Here is a 26,738-nt window from a genome sequence, read left to right as displayed (position 1 = left end):
TGATGATTTTTTCAACCCTTATCAGAATTTTGCTCAGTGGGGATTCCCAAAGTTTTTTTTTTTATCACCAGTGGGAATTTTGGGAATGCTGAATGGGATTCCCAAATTTTCCCCCCTAATTGGAATTTTGGGAATGCTCAATGGGAATTTTGGGATTGCTTGGTGGGATTCCCGAATTTTCACCCCTAATTGGAATTTTGGGAATGCTCAATGAGATTCCCAAAATCTTTTTAAACCCAATAGGAATTTTGGGATTGCTCAATGGGATTCCCGAATTTTCACCCCTAATTGGAATTTTGGGAATGCTCAATGAGATTCCCAAAATCTTTTAAAACCCAATGGGAATTTTGGGATTGCTCAGTGGAATTCCTGAATTTTCACCCCTGATTTGGAATTTTGGGAATGCTCAATGGGATTCCCAAAATCTTTTTAAACCCAATGGGAATTTTGGGATTGCTCAGTGGGATTCCCAACTTTTCACCCCTAATTGGAATTTTGGGAATGCTCAATGGGAATTTTGGGATTGCTCAGTGGGATTCCCAAATTTTCACCCCTGATTTGGAATTTTGGGAACGTTCAATGGAATTCCCAATGGGAATTTCAGGATTGCTCAATGGGATTCCCAAAGTTTGGGGTTTTTTTCCCACCCCCGAAGGGAATTTTGGGATTCCCAGGATTTATTTTAGGGATAAATTCAAATCCTTGGGAATGCTCCAGCCAATAACCGACCTGTGGGTTCTCCGCAGCCTCGCAGCAGCCGGGCATTAATTAAGGACTAATTAAGGACTAATTAAGGACTAATTAAGGACTAATTAAAGCAGCGCAGGAAGGCTCCGAGCTCGTAAGTACTGCGGGCTCAGAGAGGAGCAGGTCCCAAAGAATTCCCAGGAAATTCCCAGAGAATTCCCAGAGAATTCCCAAAGAATTTAAAAAATAAAAATTAAAAAATAAAAATTTTAAAAAATCCCAAAAAATTCCCCCAAAACTCCCATTTGATTCCCAAAAATACCCCCCTACCAAAAAAAAAAAAAAAAAATCCCAACGAATTCCTGGGGTTTTGTCCCAAAATCCGAAGAAATTCCAAAAAAATCCCTCAAAAATTCCCTAAAATTGCCATTTTTCTGAAAAAAATTAAAAAAAAAAAAAATTGAAAATCCCTTCCCCCCCTCAAAAAAAACCCCAAAAAGTCCAAAAGAAATTTCCAAAAAATTCCCCCCAAATTCCCATTTTGTTCCCAAAATATTCTGAAAAAATTCAAAAAAATTTTTAAAGACTCCCGTTTTTTTCCAAATTCCAAAAGAAATGCCATAAAAAAAATTCACAAGAAATTCCTGTTTTTTTCCCCAAAATTAAAAAAAATCCCAAAAATTAAAAAAAATCCCAAAAAATTCCCATTTTCAACCCAAAAAATCCCCAAAAATTCTCTTTTTTTCCCCTCGAATTTTTTTTTTAAGTCCGGATTTTTTTCCCAAAAAATTCCTGGATTTTCCCCAAAATTAAAAAAAAACCCAAAAACATTCCCACTTTTTCCCAAAATTCCCACAAAAAGCCCCCAGATTCCCATTTTTCCCCAAAAATCCCCTTTTTTTCCAAACTTTCCCCCCCAAAAATCCCCCAAAATTCCCATGTTTTCCCCCCCAAAAAATTCCCATTTTTTCCAAAATTCCCAAAAAATCCCCTAAAAATTCTCTTTTTTTTTTTTCAAAAAAAATCCCCAAAATTTTCCACTTTTTTCCCAAATTTCCCAAAAAAATCCCCTAAAAATTCCCATTTTCTCACAAAATAAATCCCAAATAATTCCCATTTTTGTCTAAAAAAATACCCCAAAATTCCCATTTCTTCCCCAAAATTCCCATTTTCCCAAAATTCCTAAAAATCCCCAAAATTCCCATTTTTCCCAAAAATCGCAATTTTTTCCAAAAAAATCCCCCAAAATTCCCATTTTCCCCCCAAAATCCCCATTTTTCCCCCAAATCCCCATTCCCCCCCCAGTCCCCATTTTCCCCCATCAATCCCCATTTTCCCCCATTCCCCCAAATCCCCATCAATCCCCATTTCCCCCATCAATTCCCAAATCCCCATTTTCCCCCCATTTTTCCCCATTCCCCCCATCAATCCCCAATCCCCATTTCCCCCATCAATCCCCAATCCCCATTCCCCCCAAATTCCCATTTCCCCCCCCAATCTCCATTTCCCCCAAATCCCCATCAATCCCCATTCACCCCAAATCCCCATCAAACCGTTTCCCCCAAATCCCCATTTCCCCCCCAAAATTCCCATTCCCCCAAATCCCCATTTCCCCCCCAAATCTCCATTTCCCCCAAATCCCCATTTTCCCCTCATTTTCCCCCATCAATCCCCATTTCCGCCCCAATCCCCATTTTTCCCCAAATCCCCATTTTCCCCCATTTTCCACCAAATCTCCCATTTCCCCCCCATCCCCATTTCCCCCAATCCCCATTTTCCCCATCAGTCTCCATTTTGCCCCATTCCCCCAAATCCCCATCAATCCCCATTTCCCCCATCAATCCCCAATCCCCATTTTCCCCCAAATCTGCATTTCCCCCAAATCCCCATCAATCCCCATTTTGCCCCAAATCCCCATTTTCCCCCATCAATCCCGAAATCCCCATCAATCCCCATTTTCCCCCATTTCCCCCACCAATCCCTCTCCCGTTTCCCCCATTTTTCCCCCATTTTCCCCCACCAATCCCTCTCCCATTTCCCCCATTTTCCCCATTTCCCCCATCAATCCCAAATCCCCATTTCCCCCATCAATCCCCATTTTCCCCCATTTTCCCCCATTCCCCCCATTTTCCCCCATTTTCCCCCATTTTCCCCCCATTTTCCCCCATTTTTCCCCCATTTTTCCCCCATTTTCCCCCCATTTCCCCCCATTTCCCCCATTTCCCCATTTTCCCCGTTTCCCCCATTTTCCCCCATTTCCCCACCAACCCCTCTCCTGTTTCCCCCATTTCCCCCATCAATCCCCATTTTCCCCCATTTCCCCCACCAATCCCCCTCTCCCATTTCCCCCATTTTTCCCCCATTTTTCCCCCATTTCCCCCCCATTTCCCCCCCATTTCCCCCCCATTTTCCCCCATTTTCCCCATTCCCCCCCAAATCCCCATTTCCCCCATCAATCCCCATTTCCCCATTTTCCCCCACCAACCCCTCTCCCATTTCCCCCATTTTTCCCCAATTTCCCCCATTTTTCCCCCATTTTCCCCCCATTTCCCCCATTTTTCCCCCACCAACCCCTCTCCCTTTCCCCCATTTTTCCCCCATTTCCCCCATCAATCCCCATTTTTCCCCCATTTTCCCCCACCAACCCCTCTCCTTTCCCCCAGCCCGCCGAGCCGCTCTGGAGGCCGTCATGCGCACGCTGGGCCCGGGTTTCCTGGCCGAGTTCCAGAGGCACAAATCCCTGCAGGAGTCGCTGGGCAGAGCCCACGGCGTCCCCAGGAAACCCTCGCGGCCCGGCCCCAAAGGGCCCCGCAAGGACGGGGGCCCCGAAACCCCGGGGCCCACCCCAAAAAGAGACCGGGAGGAGGAGGAGGAGCAGGAGGAGGAGGAGGAGGAGGCAGCGGGGAAGAGCCAGCCCTACAACAGGGTGGGTGTGCGGATTCCGGGGGTTTGGGGGATATTTGGGGTTCCTGGGGTATGGGGTTCTGGGGGTTTTGGGGGGTTCTGGGGGTTTGGGGCATTCCTGGGGTTTGGGGGATATTTGGGGTTCGGGGGATTCCTGGGATTTGGGGGATATTTGGGGTTTCGGGGGATTCCTGGGATTTGGGGGATTCCTGGGATTTGGGGGATATTTGGGGTTTGGGATTCCTGGGGTTTGGGGGATTCCTGGGATTTGGGGGATTCCTGGGGTTTGGGGGTTTAGGGGTTTGGGGGATTCCGGGGGTTTGGGGCATTCCTGGGGTTTGGGGGATTCTGGGGGTTTGGGGCATTCCTGGGGTTTGGGGGATTTGGGGCACTTCTGGGGTTTCAGGGGATTCCTGGGATTTGGGAGATTCCTGGGGTTTGGGGGATTTGGGGCACTTCTGGGGTTTGGGGGATTCCGGGGGCTTGGGGGATTTCTGGGTTTGGGGGGCTTGGGGAAATTCCTGGGCTTTGGGGGATTCCTGCAGTTTGGGATTCCAGGGGTTTGGGGGCTTTGGGGTGGGGGATTCCTGGGGTTTGGGGGATTCCTGGGGTTTGGGGGATATTTGGGATTCCTGGGGTTTGGGGGATATTTGGGATTCCTGGGGTTTGGGGGATTCCGGGGGCTTGGGGGATTTCTGGGTTTGGGGGGTTTGGAGCAATTCCTGGGGTTTGGAGGATATTTGGGGACTCCTGGGGTTTGGGGGGTTTGGGGGATTCCTGGGATTTGGGATTCCTGGGGTTTGGGGCATTTCTGGGGTTTGAGGGATTTCTGGGTTTGGGGCAATTCCTGGGGTTTGGAGAATATTTGGGGATTCCTGGGGTTTGGGGGGGTTTGGGGAATTCCTGGGGCTTGGAGGTTCAGAGCAATTTCTGGGATTTGGGGCATTTCTGGGTTTGGGGGGGTTTGGGGCATTTCTGGGGTTTGGGGATATTTGGGAATTCCTAGGGTTCGGGGCTTTTGGGGGATTCCTGGGGTTTGGAGCAATTCCTGGGGTTTGGGGAAGTTCCTGGGGTTTGGGGGGTATTTGGGGATTCCTGGGGTTTGGGGAGTTTTGGGGGAATTTTGGGAGTTTGGGGCATTTCTGGGGTTATGTGGTTTTTGGGAATTTCTGGGGTTTGGGAATTCCTGGGGTGTGGAGCGGGGTTGGAGCAATTCCAGGGCTTTGGAGGTTTGGAGCAATTTCTGGGATTTGGGAATTCCTGGAGTTTGGGAATTCCTGGAGTTTGGGGGAATTCCTGGGGTTTGGGGGATTTTTGGGGTTTGGGGATTCCTGGGTTTTGGGGCAATTCCTGTGGCTTGTGGATTTGGGGCAATTCCTGGGGGTTTGGGGCAGTTCCTGTGGAATTTTGGGAATTCCTGGGGTTTGTGGCTTTTGGGAATTCCTGGGGTTTGGGGGATTTGGGGCAGTTCCTGGGGTTTTGGGGCAATTCCTGTGGATTTTTGGGAATTCCTGGGGTTTGGTGTTGGGGTTGGACTTCAGGGAGGTTGTTCTGTGGGAGAATTCCTGCCAGGATGGAGGTTGGGAATTCTGGAATTCTGTATGGGGAGGGATTTGGGGATGATTTATTCCATGATTCCCACAATCCCATCCCAACCTTTCCTTGGAATTCTGGAATTCCATCAACATTTATTCCATAATTCCAACAATCCCAATCCAGCCTTTCCTTGGACACTTCCAGGCATGAAAATTCCTGGAATTCTGGAATTCCATCAACATTTATTCCTCAATTCCCACCATCCCTGGTGGCTCCAAGCCAACCTTTCCTTGGAATGAAAAATTCCCAAAATTCTGGAATTCCATCAAGATTTATTCCACAATCCCAGATGGCTCCAATCCAGCCTTTCCAGGGATGAAAATTCCTGGAATTCTGGAATTCCATCGAGATTTATTCCATGATTCCAACAATTCCAATCCAATGTGAGGTGTCTCCAATCCAACCTTTCCTTGGAATGAAAAACTCATGGAATTCTTGGAATTCCATCAACATTTATTCCACAATTCCAACAATTCCAATCCAGCCTTTCCTTGGACACTTCCAGGGATGAAAAAGTCCTGGAATTCTCTGGAATTCCAGAATTCCATCAAGATTTATTCCACAATTCCCTCAATCCCAGATGGCTCCAAGCCAACCTTTCCTTGGACACTGCCAGGGATGGAAAAATCCTGGAATTCTCTGGAATTCTGGAATTCCATCAAGATTAACTCCACAATTCCCACCATCCCTGGTGGCTCCAAGCCAACCTTTCCAGGGATGGAAAATTCATGGAATTCTGGAATTCCATCAAGATTTATTCCACAATCCCAACAATTCCAACAATTCCAATCCAGCCTTTCCTTGGACACCTCCAGGGATGGAAAATTCCTGGAATTTTGTGAAATTCTGGAATTCCATCAAGATTTATTCCACAATTCCAACAATTCCAATCCAATCCAAGGTGGCTCCAATCCAGCCTTTCCTTGGAATGAAAAACTCATGGAATTCTTGGAATTCCATCAAGATTTATTCCACAATTCCCTCAATCCCAGGTGGCTCCAAGCCAGCGTTTCCTTGGACACTTTCAGGGATGAATAAATCCTGGAATTTTGTGAAATTCTGGAATTCCATCAAGATTTATTCCACAATCCCAACAATTCCAATCCAATCCAAGGTGGCTCCAATTCAACCTTTCCTTGGATGGAAAATTCCTGGAATTCCATCAACATTTATTCCACAATTCCCTGAATCCCAGGTGGCTCCAATCCAGCCTTTCATTGGACAATTCCAGGGATGGAAAATTCCTGGAATTTTGTGAAATTCTGGAATTCCATCAGGATTTATTCCACAATTCCAACAATTCCAATCCAATCTGAGGTGGCTCCAAGCCAACCTTTCCTTGGAATGAAAAACTCATGGAATTCTTGGAATTCCATCAACATTTATTCCACAATTCCAATAATTCCAATCCAGCCTTTCCTTGGACACTTCCAGGGATGAAAAATTCCTGGAATTTTGTGAAATTCTGGAATTCCATCAAGATTCATTCCACAATTCCAACAATCCCAGGTGGCTCCATTCCAACCTTTCCTTGGGCACTGCCAGGGATGAAAAAATCCTGGAATTCTCTGGAATTCCATCAAGATTTATTCCACAATTCCAACAATTCCAATCCAATCCAAGGTGGCTCCAATCCAACCTCTCCTTGGAATGAAAAACTCATGGAATTCTTGGAATTCCATCAACATTTATTCCTCAATTCCCTCAATCCCAGGTGGCTCCAAGCCAACCTTTCCTTGGACACTTTCAGGGATGAAAAAATCCTGGAATTTTGTGAAATTCTGGAATTCCATCAAGATTTATTCCACAATTCCAACAATTCCAATCCAATCCAAGGTGGCTCCAATTCAGTCTTTCCTTGGATGGAAAATTCCTGGAATTCCATCAACATTTATTCCACAATTCCCTGAATCCCAGGTGGCTCCAATCCAGCCTTTCATTGGACAATTCCAGGGATGGAAAATCCCTGGAATTTTGTGAAATCCTGGAATTCCATCAAGATTTACTCCACAATCCCAACAATTCCAATCCAATCCGAGGTGGCTCCGATCCCACCTTTCCCTGGCCTCCAATCCCCCAAAATCCTGGAACCCCTCCCCGTTTATTCCCCAGCCCCATCCCCTCCTGCCCTGGCCGCTCCCGGTGCCGGGCCCGTTGGAATTTTGGGATTTTTGGGAATTCTCCTGGTGTGTTTGCAGCTGCTGCGGGAGGAGCTGCTGAGCTGTGGGACGGTGCTGCAGATCTCGGATCTGCCGGATTCGGGATTTTCCGACCAGGACATCAAGAAATTGGTGCAGCCCTTCGGGAAGGTCAGCGACCTCATCGTGCTGCGCTCCCGCAACGAGGTCGGTCCCAAAAATGGCAAATCTGACCCCAAATCTGACCCCAAATCCGACCCCAGTCCCGACCCCAATCCCGACCCCAATTCCCGACCCCAATTCCCAACCCCAAATCCGACCCCAAATCCCGACCCCAAATCCGACCCCAAATCCCGACCCCAATCCCGACCCCAATTCCGACCCCAATTCCGACCCCAATCACGACCCCAAATCCGACCCCCAATTCCCGACCCCAATTCCCAACCCCAAATCCGACCCCAATTCCTGACCCCAATTCCGACCCCAAATCCGACCCCAATTCCGACCCCATTCCCGACCCAAATCCCGACCCCAATTCCCGACCCCAATTCCGACCCCAATTCCGACCCCAATCCCGACCCCAATCCCGACCCCAATTCCCGACCCCAATCCCCGACCCCAATTCCCAACCCCAAATCCGACCCCAATTCTGACCCCAAATCCGACCCCAAATCCGACCCCAATCCCGACCCCAATTCCCGACCCCAAATCCGACCCCAATTCCGACCCCAATTCCCGACCCCAATTCCCGACCCCAATTCCCGACCCCAATTCCCGACCCCAATTCCCGACCCCAATTCCTGACCCCAATCCCGACCCCAAATCCGACCCCAATCCCGACCCCAATCCCGACCCCAAATCCCGACCCCAATCCCGACCCCAATTCCGACCCCAATTCTGACCCCAAATCCGACCCCAATTCCCGACCCCAATTCCCGACCCCAATTCCCGACCCCAATCCCGACCCCAATTCCCGACCCCAATTCCCGACCCCAATTCCCGACCCCAATCCCGACCCCACAGGGCCCGGCTGGGACGTGCTGGCCTTGGGAGGCTCCGGGCCCTTCCCGCTCGCAGTTCTGGGATTTTATCCATGGGGGATTCTCTTTCCTTCCCTTTTCCCCTCCCATTTCCCCCCTTTTTCCCTGTTTTTTTTTCCCCTGGTTTCTCCCCCCTCCCATTCCCTTTTTTCTCCCTTTTTTCTCCCTTTTTCCCCTTCCCCCTCTCCCCCATCTTTTCCCCCTTTGTTTTCCTTTCCTCCCTTCTTTCCCTGTTTCTCCCCTTTCCCTTTTCCCATTCTCCCCTTCCCTTTTCCTCCAATTTTTCTCCCATTTTCCCCCCTTCCCTTTTTTCCCTTTTCCCCTTCCCCCTTGTTTCCCTTTGTTCTCCCTTGATTTTCCTTTTTCCCTTCTTTTTCCTCCCTTTCCCTTCCTTTCCCCTTTCTCCCCTTCCCTTTTTCCCTTTTCTCCCTTCTTTTAATCCTTTCTCCCTTTCCCCTTTTCCTCTGTATTCCCTTTCCCTTCTTTGCCTTTTCCCTTCCTTTCCTTTTTCCCCTTCCTCCCCCCTTGTTTCCCTTTGTTCTCCCTTTATTTTCCTTATTTCCCATTTTCCCTTCATTTTTCCCCTTTTTCTCCCCCTTATCCCTCCCCTTTTATTCCCCTTTTCCCCGCTTTTCCCCCTTTATTTTCCTCTTTTTTTCCCTTTTTCCCATTCTCCCCTTTTCCTCCAGTTTTTCTCCCATTTTCCCCCTTCCCTTTTTTCCCTTTTCCTCCTTCCCCCTTGTTTCCCTTTGTTCTCCCTTTATTTTCCTTTTTCCCCTTCTTTTTCCTCCCTTTCCCTTCCTTTTCCCTTTCTCTTCTTCCCATTTTTCCCTCTTCTCCCTTCTTTTAATGTCTCCTTTTTCCCTTTCCCCTTTTCCTCTGTATTCCCTTTCCCTCCTTTCCCTTCTTTGCCTTTTGCCTTCCTTTCCTTTTTCCCCTTCCTCCCCCATTTTTTCCCTTTCTTCTCCCTTTATTTCCCTTTTTTCCCATTTTCCCTTCCTTTTCTCTTTCTCTCCTTCCCTTTTCCCCTTTTTCTCCCCCTTATCTCCCCCTTATCCCTCCATTTTATTCCCCTTTTCCCCCTTTATTTTCCTCTTCCTTTCCCTTTTCCCATTCTCCCCTTTTCCCCCTTCCCTTTTTTTCCCTTTCCCCTTCCCCCCTGTTTCCCTTTGTTCTCCCTTTATTTTCCTTTTTCCTCCTCTTTTTCCTCCCTTTCCCTTTCTCCCCTTCCCTTTTCCCCTTTTTTCCCTTTTCTCCCTTCTTTTCATTTCCCTTTTCCCTTTTCCTCTGTATTCCCCTTCCCCTCTTTCCCTTCTTTGCCTTTTCCCTTCCTTTCCTTTTTCCCTTCCTCCCCTTTTGTTCTCCCTTTATTTTCCCTTTTATCCCATTTTCCCTTTTCCCTTTCTCTCCTTTCCCCCTTTTCCCTCCCCCTTTTCCCCCCTTTTTTTCCCTCTTTTCTCCTTTTCACCCTTTTTGCCCTTCCCCTTCTTTCCCCCTTTTTCCTTTTGTTCTCCCTTTTGTTTTCCTTTTTCCCCCTTTTCCCTCTCCTTTCCCTCCCCTTTTTCCCCTTTCCCCTTCCCTTTTCCTCCTTATTCCCTTCCCCTTCTTTCCTTTTTCCCTTTTCTCCCTTTTTCCCTTTTCTCCCTTTTGTTTTTCTTTTTCCTCCTTTTTCCCCTTTTTTCCTTCTCCTTTCCCTCCCCATTTTTCCCCTTTCCTCCTTCCCTTTTCCTCCTTATTCCCTTTCCCTTCCCCCCTTTTTCTCCCTTTTTTCCTTTTGTTTTCCTTTTTCCCCCTTTGTTCCCCATTTTTCCCTCTCCTTTCCCTCCCTTTTCCCCCTTTCCCCCCTTCCCTTTTCCTCCTTATTCCCTTCCCCTTCTTTCCTTTCCCCCTTTTTCCTTTTGTTCTCCCTTTTGTTTTCCTTTTTACCCCTTTCCCCCTTTTTTCCTCTCCTTTCCCTCCCCCTTTTTCCTCTTTCCCCCTTCCCTTTTCCTCCTTCTTTCCTTTTTCCCTTTTCTCCCCTTTTCCCCTTTCTCCCTTTTTCCCTTTCTCCCTTTTGTTTTCCTTTTTCCCCCTTTTTCTCTTTTATTCCTTCTCCTTTCCCTCCCCATTTTCCCCTCTCCCCCTTCCCTTTTCCTCCTTATTCCCTTCCCCTTCTTTCCTTTTTCCCCTTCCCCCCTTTTTCCCTTTTCTCCCTTTTTCCCTTTTCTCCCTTTTCCCCTTTCTCCCTTTTGTTTTCCTCTTGTTCTCCCTTTTGTTCCCCCTTTTTCCCTCTCTTTTCCCTCCCCATTTTCCCCTTTCTCCCTTTTTCCCCTTTCCCCTTCCCTTTTCCTCCTTATTCCCTTCCCCTTCTTTCCTTTTTCCCCTTCCCCCTTTTTCCCTTTTCTCCCTTTTTCCCTTTTGTTCCCCTTCCCCCCTTTTTCCCTTTCTCCCTTTTTCCCTTTTCTCCCTTTTCCCCTTTTCTCCCTTTTTCCCTTTTGTCCCCCTTTTTCCCTCTCCTTTCCCTCCCATTTTTCCCCTTTCCCTTTCCCTTTTCCTCCTTATTCCCTTCCCTTTCTTTCCTTTCCCCTTTCCCCTCCACCCTTGCATTCCCCCCTGCCATTCCCAATCCCGGCCGGATTTCCCCTCCCTCGCCTCCCTGGGACCCCGATTCCCTCAGAGCCCCCTCCTAGCCCCGGGAATCCCTGGAATCCCTGGAATTCCCTGGAATCCTGGAATTCCCTGGAATCCCTGGAATTCCCTGAGCGCTGTGCATTGCAGGCCTACCTGGAGATGAACTACAAGGAGGCCGTGATGGCCGCGGTCAAGTTTGGGGAGACGGCGCCGGTGCTGCTCAACGGGAAACGCGTGCGGATCAGCGTGGCCGAGAGAGCGCAGGTGGGGACGGCGGCAGTGGGAATGACGGGAATGACGGGAATGACGGGAATGATGGGAACGATGGGAATGATGGGAATGACGGGAATGGGAATGGGAATGGGAATGGCAGTGGGAACGGCAATGGGAATGGTGGGAATGGCAGTGGGAATGATGGGAATGATGGGAATGACGGGAATGATGGGAATGATGGGAACGATGGGAATGATGGGAATGATGGGAATGACGGGAATGATGGGAACGATGGGAACGATGGGAATGGGAATGGCAATGGCAGTGGGAACGGCAATGGGAATGATGGGAATGACGGGAATGATGGGAATGGGAATGGGAATGGAAATGGGAATGGGAATGACACTGGGAACGGGAATGGGAATGATGGGAATGGGAATGATGGGAACGATGGGAACGACGGGAATGGGAATGGCAGTGGGAATGGGAACGGCAGCGGGAATGATGGGAATGGGAACACGCGCCAGTGGGAATGGCAATGGGAATAACAGGAACACCAGCGGGAATGGCAATGGGAATGCCAGTGGGAATAATGGGAATGATGGGAACGCCAGCGGGAATGGCAATGGGAATAACTGGAATGCCAGTGGGAATGGTGGGAATGATGGGAATGATGGGAATGGGAATGGCCAATGGGAATGGTGGGAATGATGGGAATGGTGGGAATGCCAGTGGGAATCATGGGAATGGCCACTGGGAATGGGAATGATGGGAATGGGAATGGGACTGGGAATTCTGACTGGGAATGGCAATGGCCACTGGGAATGGGAATTCCAATGGAAATGGCCACTGGGAATTGCCACTGGAAATGGGAATGGGAATGGGAATGGCCATAATGGGAATGGCCACTGGGAATGGGAATTCTGACTGGGAATGGGAATTCTGACTGGGAATGGGAATTCTGGGAATGGGAATTGCCACTGGGAATGGGACTGGGAATTCTGACTGGGAATGGGAATTCTAACTGGGAATTGCCACTGGGACTGGGAATTCTGATGGGAGCAGGAGTTCCAATGGGAGCGGAAATTCTGACTGGGACTGGGAATTCTGACTGGGAGAGGGAATTCTAACCAAGACTCCCTCTTGGGACTGGGAATTCCAGCTAGGAATTCCTACTGGGAATTCCAATGGGAATTCCAACTGGGACCGGGAATTCTGACCAGGAATTCCAGCCAGGAGAGGGAATTCTGACAGCAACCAGGAGAGGGAATTCCAGCTGGGAATTCCATCAGGAATTCTTACTGGGAGTGGCAATTCCAACTGGGAATTCCTACTGGGAGTGAGAATTCCAGCCAGGAATTCCTACTGAGAATTCCAATGGGAATTCCTGTTGGGACTGGGAATTCCCACTGGGAATTCCTGCTGGGAGAGGGAATTCTGACCAGGGCTGGGAATTCCAACTCGGAATTCCCACTGGGAATTCTGACTGGGACTGGGAATTCCAACTGGGAATTCCCACTGGGAATTCTGACTGGGACTGGGAATTCCAACTCGGAATTCCCACTGGGAATTCTGACCAGGGCTGGGAATTCCAACTGGGAATTCCCACTGGGAATTCTGACTGGGACTGGGAATTCCAGCCAGGAATTTCGACTGGGAGAGAGAATTCTTAACTGGGAATTCCAGGCAGGAATTCTGGCTGGGATTGGGAATTCTGACAGGGAATGCCAGGCAGGAATTTGGAGTGGCAATTCCAGCTGGGAATTCCAGCCAGAGCTATTAATTAATTATTACACTTAAGCACTAATGATAATTAACATTTTATTTTATAACTTTATTTCTGTTGATTTCTGTATCCCTGCACACGGTTTTTAATAAAAATGAAATTAATTAATTTAAAATTAATTAATGTGGTTAATTGTTAATAATAATTATTTGTCCATTTTATATGTTTATATCTAAAATTCACACAATTGTTAATAAAGTCTTGCTGAAATGTTAATTAATGATGGACAGAATTCATAGTTTATAACTGCTTAATTAGCATTAATGAGCTGAAATTAAGCATCCTATTTGCATGTAATGTCAGTTATTAATAATTAAATTAATATTAATTACATCTTAGCGTTAAGGATTAATTATTAATAATGCATTTATGGTTCCATATACATATTTTTAATTAAATAAAAATTAAATTACCTAGTCAAAATTAATTAATATACTTAATTATTGCTAACTATTAATCTATTTAATATATTCATATATAAATCTGCACATTTATTAATAAAATCTGAGTGAAATTTTAATGAACAACGGACATAAGTAATATTTTATTAATTACTACTTTTATACCTTATTAATATTAATAAATATAAATACTTAAAAAGAAATTTAAAATAAATTTAAAAAATTAAAGTAAATATATGAATAAATAATTAATTAATAAAAATAATTATATTAGTATTTTATTAATTACTACTTTTATACCTTGTTAATATTAATAAATATAAATAATTAAAAAGAAATTTAAAATAAATTTAAAAAATTAAAGTAAATATATGAATAAATAATTAATTAATAAAAATAATTATATTAGTATTTTATTAATTACTACTTTTATACCTTGTTAATATTAATATTAATAAATACAAATAATTAAAAATAAAAAGAAATTTAAAATAAATTTAAAAATTAAAAATAAATATATGAATAAATAATTAATAAAAATAATTATATTAGTATTTTATTGATTACTACTTTTATACCTTATTAATATTAATATTAATAAATATAAATAATTAAAAATAAAAAGAAATTTAAAATAAATTTAAAAAATTAAAAATAAATATATGAATACATAATGAATTATTAAAAATAATTATATTCGTATTTTATTACTTACTACTTTTATACCTTGTTAATATTAATAAATACAAATAATTAAAAATAAAAATAAAATTTTAAAAATTTAAAAATAAATTTAAAAATAAAAATATTAATAAATAATTAATTAAATTAATTATATTAATAATCAATTACTACTTATTAATATTACATTAACTACTACTTAATTAGCAGTAATTAATTAACGTTCAGAATCCCATTTATCATTAATAAATCTCCATTTTTTTCCCATTCCAGGCCAAAAAAACCGGTGAAAAAACGAGTCCTGAACCCCAAAAAAACCCCAACAAGCACCAAGTAAGAGCCTCATTAATGCATGGATGTTAATTACGTTAATTGGGAACCCAGGGGCTCCAACTCTGACCTTTAATTAGGGATTCATAATTAATAATTATTAATTAAATTGATTTTTGTGTCCTTTTTATCCTCCCAGGAAGGTCCCGAGCACCAACACCAAGAGCCCCAAAGTCCTGACAGGTGAGGCCGATCTTCATTAACTAATTAATAATTAATTAATAATTCATTAATAATTAATTGTGCATGGACTGGCTTAATTAATAAATGAATTGCCTTAATTAATTTGAACTTCATTGGCTTTCCATAGGAAATTATTGGGTGCCAAATAATTCATTTTCTTTCATTCCTGAGCTCGGTTATTTATTAATGAATTCTTGATGAGTGAGCAGTCAATTAATTCATTAATGGATTAATTATTGAATTGGCTGAATCCATTTTAATTTTATTAATAGGAAATTCCTGGGTTCCAAATTCCTGATTTTCATCCATTCCTGACTGGCTTTTGGGATTAATTAAAATTGCAGAATTAATTCCAATTTTGGGATTATTTACCCTAAAAAAATCTGAATTTCTCCCCCAGGATCCCAATTTTATTTTATTTTTTTTTTTTAAATCCCTCCTTTTTCTCCCAAAAATTATTTTTCCACCCCAAATCCAAATCCTTCTAAAATCCACTTTTTTCACCTCAAATCCACATTTGCTCCTAAAATCTCCTTTTTTTTTTTCCCCAAAATTTTGCCTGGATTTCATTGAAATTTTGGGACGTTTTGCCTCCAAAATCCCACAGAATGAATTCAAATTTTGGGTTTCTTTTACCCCAAAAAATCCAGATTTTTTTCCCCAAAAAATTCCCATTTTTTTTCCATAAATTGCCCTGGATTTAATTGAAATTTTGGGATTTTTACCCTAAAAAATCCTGATTTTTGCCCTCCCCAAATCCTTTTTTTTTTTTGCTCCTATCCCTGGAATTCTTTGGAATTTTTGGGAATTTGTTCCCTTGGGAAGGAATCGCTGATGGGAATTGGGAATTCTGGGGTTTTTGGGGATTTTTTTGTAGGAAAAAGGAAAAAGTGAAGAAAGCAGTGGGAGAGAAGAAAGTGAAGAAAACCTCGAATGTGGGAGGTGAGGGGGAAAAATGGGAAAAAAATTGGGAAAAATGGGAAAAAATTGGGAAAAAATGGGAAAAAATCCTTGGGAAATGGGGGAAGAAATGGGGAAAAAATGGGGAAAAAATCTTGGGGAAAAAATGTGGGGAAATGGGGAAAAAAATTGAGAAAATGAGAAAGTGAAATTTGGGAAAATGGGAAAAATTGGGAAAAAAATGGAAAAAAATCCCTTGGGAAATGGGGAAGAAATGGGGAAAAAATGGGGAAAAAAATCTTGGGGGAAAAATGTGGGGAAATGGGGAAAAATTGGGAAAATGAGAAAGTGAAATTTGGGGAAAATGGGAAAAGAAAATGGAAAAACCCTTGAGAAGAGGGGGGGAAATTGGAAAAATGAAAAAAGGGGAAAATTTGGCAAAATGGGGAAAAAATCTTGGGGGAAAATGGGAGGAAATGGGGAAAAATTGGGAAAATGGGAAAAAAAAATGGAAAAACTCTTGAGAAGATGGGGAAAATTGGGGAAATGAGGAAAAAAATTTGGGGGAAAAATGGGAGGAAATGGGGAAAAAATTTGGGAAAATGAGAAAGTGAAATTTGGAAAATGGGAAAAGAAAATGGAAGAAAAACCTTGGGAAGATGGGGAAAAATGGGGAAAAAATCTCAGGGAAATAGGAAACCAAAGTTTGGGGCGAGGAAACTCAGAAATGGGGGAAATTTGGGAAAATGGGAAAAGAAAATGGAAGAAACCCGTTGAGAAGATGGGGAAAAATGGGGAAAAATTGAGAAAAATGGGAAAAATTTGAGAAATGGGGAAAAAAATCTTGGGGGAAAATGGGAGGAAATGGGGAAAAAATTGGGAAAATGGGAAAAGAAAATGGAAAAACTCTTGGGAAGATGGAGGGAAATGGGAAAATTAGGGAAACAGGAAAAAAATCTTGGGGGAAAAACGTGGAAAAATGGGGAAAAAATTTGGGAAAAATGGGAAAAGAAAATGGAAGAAAAACCTTGGGGAAATGGGGAAAATGGCAAAAAAATCTCAGGGAAATGGGAAACCAAAGTTTGGGGCAAGGAAACTCAGAAATGGGGGAAAAAAGGGGGGGAAATGGGAAAAGAAAATGGAAAAACACTTGAGAAGATTGGGAAAATTAGGGAAACAGGAAGAAAATCTTGGGGGAAAAACGTGGGGAAATGGGGGAAAAAATGGGAAAATGGGGGAAAAAATGGGAAAAGAAAATGGAAAAACTCTTGAGAAGATGGAGAAAAATGGGGAAAATCTTGGGGAAAAATGGGAGGAAATGGGAAAAACTGGGAAAGCGAGAAAGTGAAATTTGGGAAAATGGAAAAAAAATGGAAAAACACTTGAGAAGATTGGGAAAAATGGGGGAAATGAGAAAAAAATTGGGGAAATGAGGAAAAAAAATTGGGGGAAAAATGGGAGGAAATGGGGAAAAAATTGGGAAAGCGAGAAAGTGAAATTTGGGGAAATGGGAAAGGAAATGGAAAAACTCTTGGGAAGAGGGGGAAAAATGGGGAAAAATGAGAAAAAAGGGAAAAAATTGGTGAAATGGGGAAAAAATCTTGGAGGAAAATGGGAGTAAATGGGGAAAAATTTGGAAAATGAGAAAAGAAATGGAAAAACTCTTGGAAGATGGAGAAAAAATGGAAAAAAACTTGGGGAAATAGGAAACCAAGGTTTGGGGTGAGGAAACTCAGAAATGGGGGAAAAAAGGGGAAAATGGGAAAAGAAAATGGAAAACCCTTGAGAAGATTGGGAAAATGGCAAAAATTGGGAAAAGGGGGGAAAAATTTGAGAAATGAAAAAAATCTTGGGGTAAAATGGGGGGAAATGGGGAAAAAAATTGGGAAAGCGAGAAAGTGAAATTTGGGGAAAATGGGAAAAAAAAATTGGAAAAACCCTTGAGAAGGTGGGGAAAAAATGGCAAAAAATGGGAAAAGGGGGAAAAATTTGAGAAATGAAAAAAATCTTGGGGAAAAATGGGGGGAAATGGGGAAAAAAATTGGGAAAATGGGAAAAGAAAATGGAGGAAGACTTGAGAGGATGGGGAAAAATGTGAAAATTAGGGAGACAGGAAAAAAAATCTTGGGGGAAAAACGTGGGGAAAGGGGGAAAAAACTTGGGAAAATGAGAAAGTGAAATTTGGGAAAATGGGAAAAGGAAATGGAAGAAAAACCTTGGGGAAATGGGGGAAAAATGGGGAAAAATGGCAAAAAAATCTCAGGGAAATGGGAAAAGCAAAGTTTGGGGGGAGGAAACTCAGAAATGGGGGAAAAAAGGGGGAAATGGGAAAAGGAAATGGAAAAACACTTGAGAAGATTGGGAAAATTAGGGAAACAGGAAGAAAATCTTGGGGGAAAAACGTGGGAAATGGGGGAAAAAATGGGAAAATGGGGGAAAAAATGGGAAAAGAAATGGAAAAACTCTTGAGAAGATGGAGAAAATATGGGGAAAATCTTGGGGAAAAATGGGAGGAAATGGGGGAAAAATTGGGAAAGTGAGAAAGTGAAATTTGGGAAATGGGAAAGGGGGAATTGGGGTGAAATGTAGGGGAAATGGGGCCGGGGGATGGAGCCGTGCCCAAACCCCTGTGCTGCTGTTCCTCCCTGCAGGGAAGGAGCCCGGGGACGATCCCGGGGCCGGGCTGGAAATCCCGGGATCGGAGCCCTTGGATCCCAAAAATCCCGATCCCAACAATCCCGATCCCAAAAACCCCGATCCCAAAAACCCCAATCCCAACAGCCCCAATCCCAGCAATCCCGATCCCAACAGCCCCAATCCGAGCAACCCTCCAATCCCAAAAACCCCGATCCCAAAAGCTCCCCAGGGCCAGAAGGAGCAGAGGAGCCCGCGGCAGAGGCAAGGGCCAGGTAATCCCAGGGAATTCCTGGAATTCCCCATTTGGGGTCATTCCGGGATTTTGGTGGGCTGGGGGAAATGCAGTGGGAAAAGGGGATTAAAAGGGAATTTGGGAATTCTGGAGGGTTGAGCTCTGCTCCTTTTCCCCCTTTCCAGAGCCTGCGGTGAGCGAGGAACCCACGGACCCAGGCGGGAAGGTCAGCGGGGTTTGGGATTTGGGGGATTTTAGGGAATTGTGGGATTGTGGGGGTTTGGGGGAATGAGGGAATTGTGGGAACTTGGGAACGTTGGGAATTGTGGGAACGCTGGGAATTTCCCTGCTTTCCCAGTGATTCCCAGCATTCCCAACCTCCAACCCCTTTGGCCTTGGCTCCATTCCCATCCCAATCCCAAATCCCAGAACCTCCCTTTGGGATGGGAACACCAAGCTCTGGGATTGGAATTGGGATTGGGATTCCCTTTGGAAGAGGAACAGGACTGAAATTCCCTTTGGGATGGGAACACCGAGCTCTGGGATTGGGATTGGAATTCTCTTTGGGATGGGAACAGTGGGAACAGTGAGCTCTGGGATTGGGATTGGAATTCTCTTTGGGATAGGAACAGCAAACTTTGGGATTTGCATTGGGATTAGGATTGGAATTCCCTTTGAGATGGGAACGAGGGCTCTGGGATCGGGATTGAAATTCCCTTTGGGATGGGAACAGGAGCTCTGGGGTTGGGATGGAATTTCCTTTGGGATGGGAACAGCAAAGTGTGGGATTTGGATTGGGATTTGGATTTGGATTGGGATTGGAATTCCCTTTGGGATGGGAACGAGATCTCTGATTGGGATTGGGAATTCCTTTGGGATGGGAACAGTGGGAACAGGAAGCTCTGGGACTGGGACTGAAATTCCCTTTGAGATGGGAGCAGTGAGCTCTGGGATTGGGATTGGGATTTAAATTCCCTTTGGGATGGGAATGGGAGCTCTGGGATAGGGATTTGGATCGAGATTCCCTTTGGGATGGAGCATGAGCTGTGGGCTGTGGGATTGGGATCAGGATTGGGATCAGGATGGGGCTGGAATTCCCTGAGCCCACAGGATGACCTTGAGTGCTGCACGCTGCTGGTGTCCAACCTGCCGGGATTGGGATTGGGATGGGGATTGGGATTGGGATTCCCTTTGGGATGGGCACAGGAGCTCTGGGCCGTGGGATCAGGATCAGGATCAGGATTGGGATGGGAACAGGAGCTGTGGGATTGGGATCAGGAATCCCCTGACCCCACAGGAGGATGACGGTCCCGAGCAGTGCTGTGTGCTGCTGGTGTCCAACCTGCCGGGATCGGGATTGGGATCGGGATTTGGGATTGGGATTGGGATTGGATCAGGATTTAGGATCAGGAATGAGCTGTACCCCTGACCCCACAGGATGCTGACCCTGAGCAGTGCTGCGTGCTAGCTGGTGTCCAATCTATTGGGATCGGGATGGGTTTGGGATCAGGATTGGGATGAGGATCAGGATTTGGGATCAGGATTTAGGATCAGGAATTCCCTCATTCCCCCACAGGACACTGACCATCCCGAGCAGTGCTGCGTGCTGCTGGTGTCCAACCTGCCGGCATTGGGATGGGGTTTTGGATCAGGATTGGGATCAGGATTTAGGATCAGGAATCCCCTGACCCCACAGGACACTGACCCCGAGCAGTGCTGCGTGCTGCTGGTGTCCAACCTGCCGGGATTGGGATGGGGTTTGGGATCAGGACTGGGATTTAGGATCAGGATTTAGGATCAGGATTTGGGATCAGGATTTGGGATCAGGATTTAGGATCAGGATGGGGATTTAGGATCAGGAATTCCCTGACCCCACAGGACACTGACCATCCGAGCAGTGCTGTGTGCTGCTGGTGTCCAACCTGCCGGCATTGGGATGGGGTTTGGGATCAGGATTTAGGATCAGGATGGGGATTTAGGATTGGGATCAGGATTTAGGATCTGTAACCCCTGACCCCACAGGATGACCCCGATCCCTGCTGCGTGCTGCTGGTGTCCAACCTGCCGGCATTGGGATGGGGTTTGGGATCAGGATCAGGATTTAGGATCAGGATTTGGGATCAGGATTTGGGATCAGGATTTAGGATCAGGAATCCCCTGACCCCACAGGATGACCCCGATCCCTGCTGCGTGCTGCTGGTGTCCAACCTGCCGGCATTGGGATGGGGATTGGGATCAGGATTTGGGATCAGGATTTGGGATTTAGGATCAGGATTTAGGATCTGTAATTCCCTGACCCCACAGGATGACCCCGATCCCGATCCCTGCTGCGTGCTGCTGGTGTCCAACCTGCCGGGATTGGGATGGGGTTTGGGATCAGGACTGGGATTTAGGATCAGGATTTAGGATCAGGATTTGGGATTTAGGATCAGGATTTAGGATCTGTAACCCCCTGACCCCACAGGACACTGACCCCGATCCCTGCTGTGTGCTGCTGCTGTCCAACCTGCCGGGATTGGGATCAGGATTTAGGATCAGGATTTTGGATTGGGATCAGGATTTAGGATCAGGAATTCCCTCATTCCCCCACAGGATGATGACCCCGATCCCGATCCCTGCTGCGTGCTGCTGCTGTCCAACCTGCCGGCATTGGATGGGGTTTGGGATCAGGATTTGGGATTTAGGATCAGGATTTGGGATTTAGGATCAGGATTTAGGATCAGGATTTGGGATCAGGATTTAGGATCAGGATTTAGGATCAGGATTTAGGATCTGTAATCCCCTGACCCCACAGGACCCCGCTGACCCCGATCCCTGCTGCGTGCTGCTGGTGTCCAACCTGCCGGCATTGGGATGGGGATTGGGATCAGGATTTAGGATCAGGATTTGGGATTTAGGATCAGGATCAGGATTTAGGATCTGTAATCCCCTGACCCCACAGGATGATGACCCCGATCCCTGCTGCGTGCTGCTGGTGTCCAACCTGCCGGGATTGGGATGGGGATGGGGATCAGGATCAGGATTTAGGATCAGGATTTAGGATCAGGATTTAGGATCAGGATTTAGGATCAGGATTTAGGATCTGTAACCCCCTGACCCCACAGGACACTGACCCCGATCCCTGCTGTGTGCTGCTGGTGTCCAACCTCCCAGCCCGGGGTTACTGCCCAGAGGAAATCTCCAACCTGGCCAAACCCTTTGGGGGCCTGCGGGACCTGCTCATCCTCTCATCCCACAAAAAGGTAATTCCCGGGAATTCTGGGACAAGGGACAGCTCTTGGGAGAAAAATGGGAATTTGGGGGGCATTTGGGGGTTTTGGGGAATTTTTAGGGAATTTTTAGGGAATTTTTGGGGATTTTTGGGATATTTTAAAGAAATGTTTGAGGATTTTTTTTAAATTTATCAGGTTTTTTGTGAGGATTTTTGGGGATGTTTTTAAGAACTTTTGGGAAGATTTTTTGAGGATTTTGGGATTTAATGATTTTGGGGGATTTTTTAAGTTTTGAGAATTTGTTTTTGATTTTTGGGAGTTTTTTTTTCAAAATTTATGGCGGATTTTTTTTAGGATTTTTGGAGGTTTCTTAGGAGGCTTCTTGGGAATTTTTTTTTAATTTTGTGGGGTTTTTAAAGGTTTTTTTTAGTTTTTGAGGTATCGGGGGATATTTTTTCGGATTTTTGGGGAAGTTTCGTAGGATTTTTTGGGGTATTTGGGAAAGTTTTCTTTGAGATTTTTTTGGGAATTTCTTGGGATTCTGAGGGATGTTTGGGGAAATTTTGGGGATTTTTCTGGAATTTTGGGGGAATTCTTTTAGGGTTTTTTGGGAGAATTCCTTTAGGTTTTTTTGGGAGGAATTATTTTAGGGGGTTTTTTTTTGGGGAGGAATTTTGGGGGTATTTCTTGGGATCTTTTTGGGAATTTGGGGGGGAATTTTTAAAGGATTTTTTGCGGGGGGGACTTTTAGGGAATTTTTTGTGAATTTTGGGGGGATTTTTAAAGAGTTTTAGGGAGGTTTTGGGGAGGATTTTTGGTGAGGATTTTTGGGAATGTTTGGGGGGGATTTTTGGGAGGATTTTGGGGATGTTTGGGGGGAATTTTGGGAGGATATTAGGGGAATGTTTGGGGGATTTTTGGGAGGATTTTGGGGAATGTTGGGGGATTTTTGGGAGGATTTTGGGAATGTTTGGGAGGATTTTTGGGAGGATTTTGGGGAACATTTGGGAGGATTTTGGGGGATGTTTGGGGGGGATTTTTGGGAAGATTTTGGGGATGTTTGGGGGGATTTTTGGGAGGATTTTTGGGAATGTTTGGGGGGATTTTTGGGAGCATTTTGGGATGTTTGGGGGGATTTTGGGAGGATTTGGGAATGTTTGGGGGGATTTTTGGGAGGAATTTAGGGAATGTTTGGGGAGGATTTTGGGGATGTTTGGGAGGATTTTTGGAGGATTTTTAGGGATATTTGGGAGGATTTTGGGAGGATTTTGGGGGTGCTTGGGGGGGATTTTTGGGAGGATTTTGGGGAAGGTTTGAGGGATTTTTGGGAGGATTTTGGGAATGTTTGGAGGGATTTTAGGGAGGGTTTTTGGGAATGTTTGGGGGGATTTTTGGGAGGATATTAGGTGAATGTTTGGGGGGATTTTGGGGAATGTTTGGGGGGATTTTGGGAGGATTTTGGGAATGTTTGGGGGGATTTTTGGGAGGATTTTTAGGGATATTTGGGAGGATTTTGGGGAGGATTTTGGGGGTGCTTGGGGGAGATTTTTTGGGAGGATTTTGGGGAATGTTTGGAGGGATTTTTGGGAGGATTTTTAGGGATATTTGGGGGGATTTTCGGAGGATTTTGGGGAATGTTTGGGAGGATTTTTGGGAGGATTTATAAGAATTTGGGGGGGATTTTTGGGAATGTGTTGGGGGGATTTTTGGGAGGGTTTTGGGGAACATTTGGGAGTATTTTTGGGAGGATTTATAAGAATTTGGGGGGGATTTTTGGGAGGATTTTTAGGGATATTTGGGAGGATTTTGGGGAGGATTTGGGGATGTTTGGGGGGATTTTAGGGATATTTGGGGGATTTTTGGGTGGGTTTGGGGAATGTTCGGGGGGATTTTTGGAGGATATTAGGGGAATGTTTGGAGGGATTTTTGGGAGGATTTTTGGGGGGATTTTTGGGAATATTTGGGGATTTTTGGGAGGATTTTTGGGAATGTTTGGGAGGATTTTGGGGAATGTTTGGGGGGATTTTTGGGAGGATTTTGGCAATTGTGGACGCGTTTTGCAGGCGTTCCTGGAGATTCCCCGCAGAGCCGCAGAGTCCATGGTGAAGTTCTACGGCTGCTTCCCCATGAGCCTGGAGGGGAACCAGCTCCGCATCCGGCACGAGCCCCGGCACCAATCCCTGCAGGACGAGGTGGGAACCACGGGAATCCCAAAAAAATGGGGATTGGGGGGATTGGGGGGATTGGGGGAGTCGGGAAATTTGGGGATTGAGTGAATTGTGGGAAGTGTGGGATCGAGGGAAGTTGGGGGAATTGTGGGGATTTGGGGAATTGGGGGAAGAAGTTGGGGATTTGTGGGAATTTGGGGATTGTGGGGATTGTAGGAACCGGGGGAGTTGGAAACTTGGGGGATTGTGGGGATTGAGGGGAATCGGGGAATTGAGGGAGTTGTGGGGATTTAGGAATTGTGGGGATTGTAGGAGTTGGAGGAATTTGGGAATTGTGAGATTGGGGGATTTGGGAGGAATTTGGGGATTTGGGAATTTTGGGGATTGAGTGAAGTGTGGGATTGAGGGAAGTTGGGGAATTTGAGGGAAGTTGAGCACTTTGGGAATTGAGGGATTGGGATTTTAGAGTTGGAGGAATTTGGGAATTGCAAGATTGGGGGAAGTTGAGGAATTTGGGGATTGTGAGATTGGGGGAAGTTTGGGGGATTTGGGAAATTTGGGGATTGAGGGAAATTGAGGAATTGTGGAGATTTGGGGGATTGGGGGAAGAAGTTGGGGATTTGGGGGAATTTAGGGGTTGTGGGGATTGTAGGAACAGGGGAATTGAGGGATTGTGGGGATTGAGGGGAATCGGGGAATTGAGGGAATTGTGGGGATTTAGGAATTGTGGGGATTGTAGGAGTTGGAGGAATTTGGGAATTGTGAGATTGGGGATTTGGGAGGAATTTGGGGATTTGGGAATTTTGGGGATTGAGTGAATTGTGGGATTGAGGGAAGTTTGGGGGAATTTGAGGGAAGTTGAGCACTTTGGGAATTGAGGGATTGGGATTTTAGAGTTGGAGGAATTTGGAATTGCAAGATTGGGGGAAGTTGAGGAATTTGGGGATTTGGGGATTGTGAGATTGGGGAAGAAGTTGGGGATTTGGGGGAATTGTGGGGTTGTGGGGATTGTAGGAATTGGGGGAGTTGGGAATTTGGGGATTGTGGGGATTGAGAGGAATCGGGGAATTGAGGGAGTTGTGGGGATTTAGGAATTGTGGCAATTGGAGGAGTTGGAGGAATTTGGGAATTGTGAGATCGGGGGATTTGGGAGGAATTTGGGGCACTGAGGAAATTCAGGGATTGAGTGAAGTGTGGGATTGAGGGAAGTTGGGGAATTGTGGGATTTGGGAATTTCATGGATTGTGGGATTGAGGGAGCTTGAGCAATTGTGGGAATTGGAGGAGTTGTGGGGATTTAGGAATTGTGGGAATTTTAGGAGTTGGAGGGATTGGGGGAATTTGGGGATTGGGGAATTGAGGGAAATTGGGGAATGTGGGGAATTTTGGGGATTTGGTGATTGTGAGAATTTGGGAATTTTAGGGATTGTGGGATTGAGGGAACCTGAGCATTTTGGGAATTGTGGAGATCATGGGATTGGGGGAGTTCTGGGGATTGGGGGAAATTGGGGAATTTGGGGATTGTGGGGACTTGGGAATTGTGAAATTAAGAGAAGTTGGGGAACTTGGATTGGGGAATGTGGGGATTGTGGGGATTGTGGGGATTTTGGGAATTGTGGAGATCATGGGATTGTGGGAGTTCTAGGAATGGAGGGAGTTGGGGGAATTTGGGGGAGTTGGAAATTTGAAGGGTTGCGATGATTTGGGAATTTTAGGGATTGTGGGATTAAGAGAAGTTGAGCATTTTGGGAATTGAGGGAGTTGGGTGGATTTAGAAATTGTAGGAGTTGGGGGAATTGAGGGATGATGTGGATTGTGAGAACTGGGAACTGTGAGAATTTGGGAATTTGGGGGATTGTGAGAATTTGGGAATTTTAGGGATTGTGGGATTGAGGGAAATTGAGCAATTTGGGGATTTTTGGGAATCTGGGGATTGTGGGATTGAGGGAAGCTGGGAATTGTGGAATTTTAGAACTGGGGGTGTTGGGAGGATTGGGAAAAATTGGGAATTGTGAGATTGGGGGAAGTTGGGGGATTGTGGGAATTTGGAGAATTTGGGGATTGTGGGAATAACTCTGGGAAAAATTCCACTTCAAGCAGGATTTGGGATTTAAATAGAATTTAAATAGAATTTTTTGCACTTCCTGGAGTATAAAATAAAGGATTTTTTCCCCGGGAAATGTGGTTTTTTAAATTTTATTTATTTTAACATGATGACCACTTTAATAGTGATTAATTAATCAATTATTTATAATTAACCAATCATCAATTATTATTAATTAAGCCCCAATCCCTTTTTTCCCTCCCTAAAGGAAGCCATTTTCATCTCCCTCATCAAGGAGGCTGATCCCAAGGTGAGTTTTTCCTCATTATCCCCAATTTTTCTCCTCATTATCCCCAATTTTTCTCCTCATTATCCCCAATTTTCCTCCTCATTATCCCCAATTTTTCTCCTCATTATCCCAATTTTTCTCCTCATTGTCCCAAATTTCTTTGGAATTTCCTGAACTGGGAGCTGGGAGTGCTCCTTCCTGAGCATTTCAGGTTGGGATAAATCCCATTTTCTTTCTGGAATGGGATAATTTGAGAGCTCAGGGATCTCCCTGGCCCTTAGATCCTTTCAGAATTCAGGATTAATTCCAGGATTAATTCCAGGATTAATTCCAGGATTCTCAGAGGTTTTCTCCCTATAAAATAACGTGTAGGAAAGTTCCAAATGGAATGGGGAATTTTTCTTAATTCCCACTCAAAATTCCATTCTTTTATAGATGCAGAGAGGTTTTTTTCCTTTTCCCCCCACTTTTTTCTCTTCCTTTCCCCCCTAATTTCCCCTTTTCCCCCTTTTTCCCCTCCTTTTTCCCTCTCCTTTTTTCTCTTCTTCCCCATTTCTCCATTTTTTTCCCTTTTTTCTCCTTTTTCCCCCATTTTCCTGCCTTCTCCCCATTTATTCCCCTTTCCCCCTCTGTCCTTTCCCCTCTTTCTCCCATTTCCCCCCACCCTTTTCTCCTTCCTTTTTTCCAA

The 26,738-nt window shown here is 45.1% G+C and overlaps 1 protein-coding gene across 1 annotated transcript in view; it reads left to right on the top strand.

Annotated features, from left to right (window-relative positions):
- ZNF638 (zinc finger protein 638) overlaps positions 1–26,738 on the top strand; it is a 66,951-nt gene that overhangs the window by 21,998 nt on the left and 18,215 nt on the right. The window contains 12 exon segments of the mRNA XM_077176643.1: positions 3,351–3,613; positions 7,386–7,532; positions 11,123–11,239; positions 14,330–14,389; positions 14,526–14,570; positions 15,447–15,511; positions 18,121–18,367; positions 18,526–18,564; positions 20,508–20,522; positions 21,455–21,580; positions 23,614–23,742; positions 26,030–26,071. Coding sequence (XP_077032758.1) covers positions 3,351–3,613; positions 7,386–7,532; positions 11,123–11,239; positions 14,330–14,389; positions 14,526–14,570; positions 15,447–15,511; positions 18,121–18,367; positions 18,526–18,564; positions 20,508–20,522; positions 21,455–21,580; positions 23,614–23,742; positions 26,030–26,071 — 1,295 coding nt within the window.

Source organism: Agelaius phoeniceus, chromosome 4 (genome assembly GCF_051311805.1).
Source record: "Agelaius phoeniceus isolate bAgePho1 chromosome 4, bAgePho1.hap1, whole genome shotgun sequence".
NCBI classification, from domain to species: Eukaryota; Metazoa; Chordata; class Aves; order Passeriformes; family Icteridae; genus Agelaius; species Agelaius phoeniceus.
Note: the sequence above shows the minus strand (reverse complement) of the source record. Positions and strands in the feature narration are given on the sequence as shown.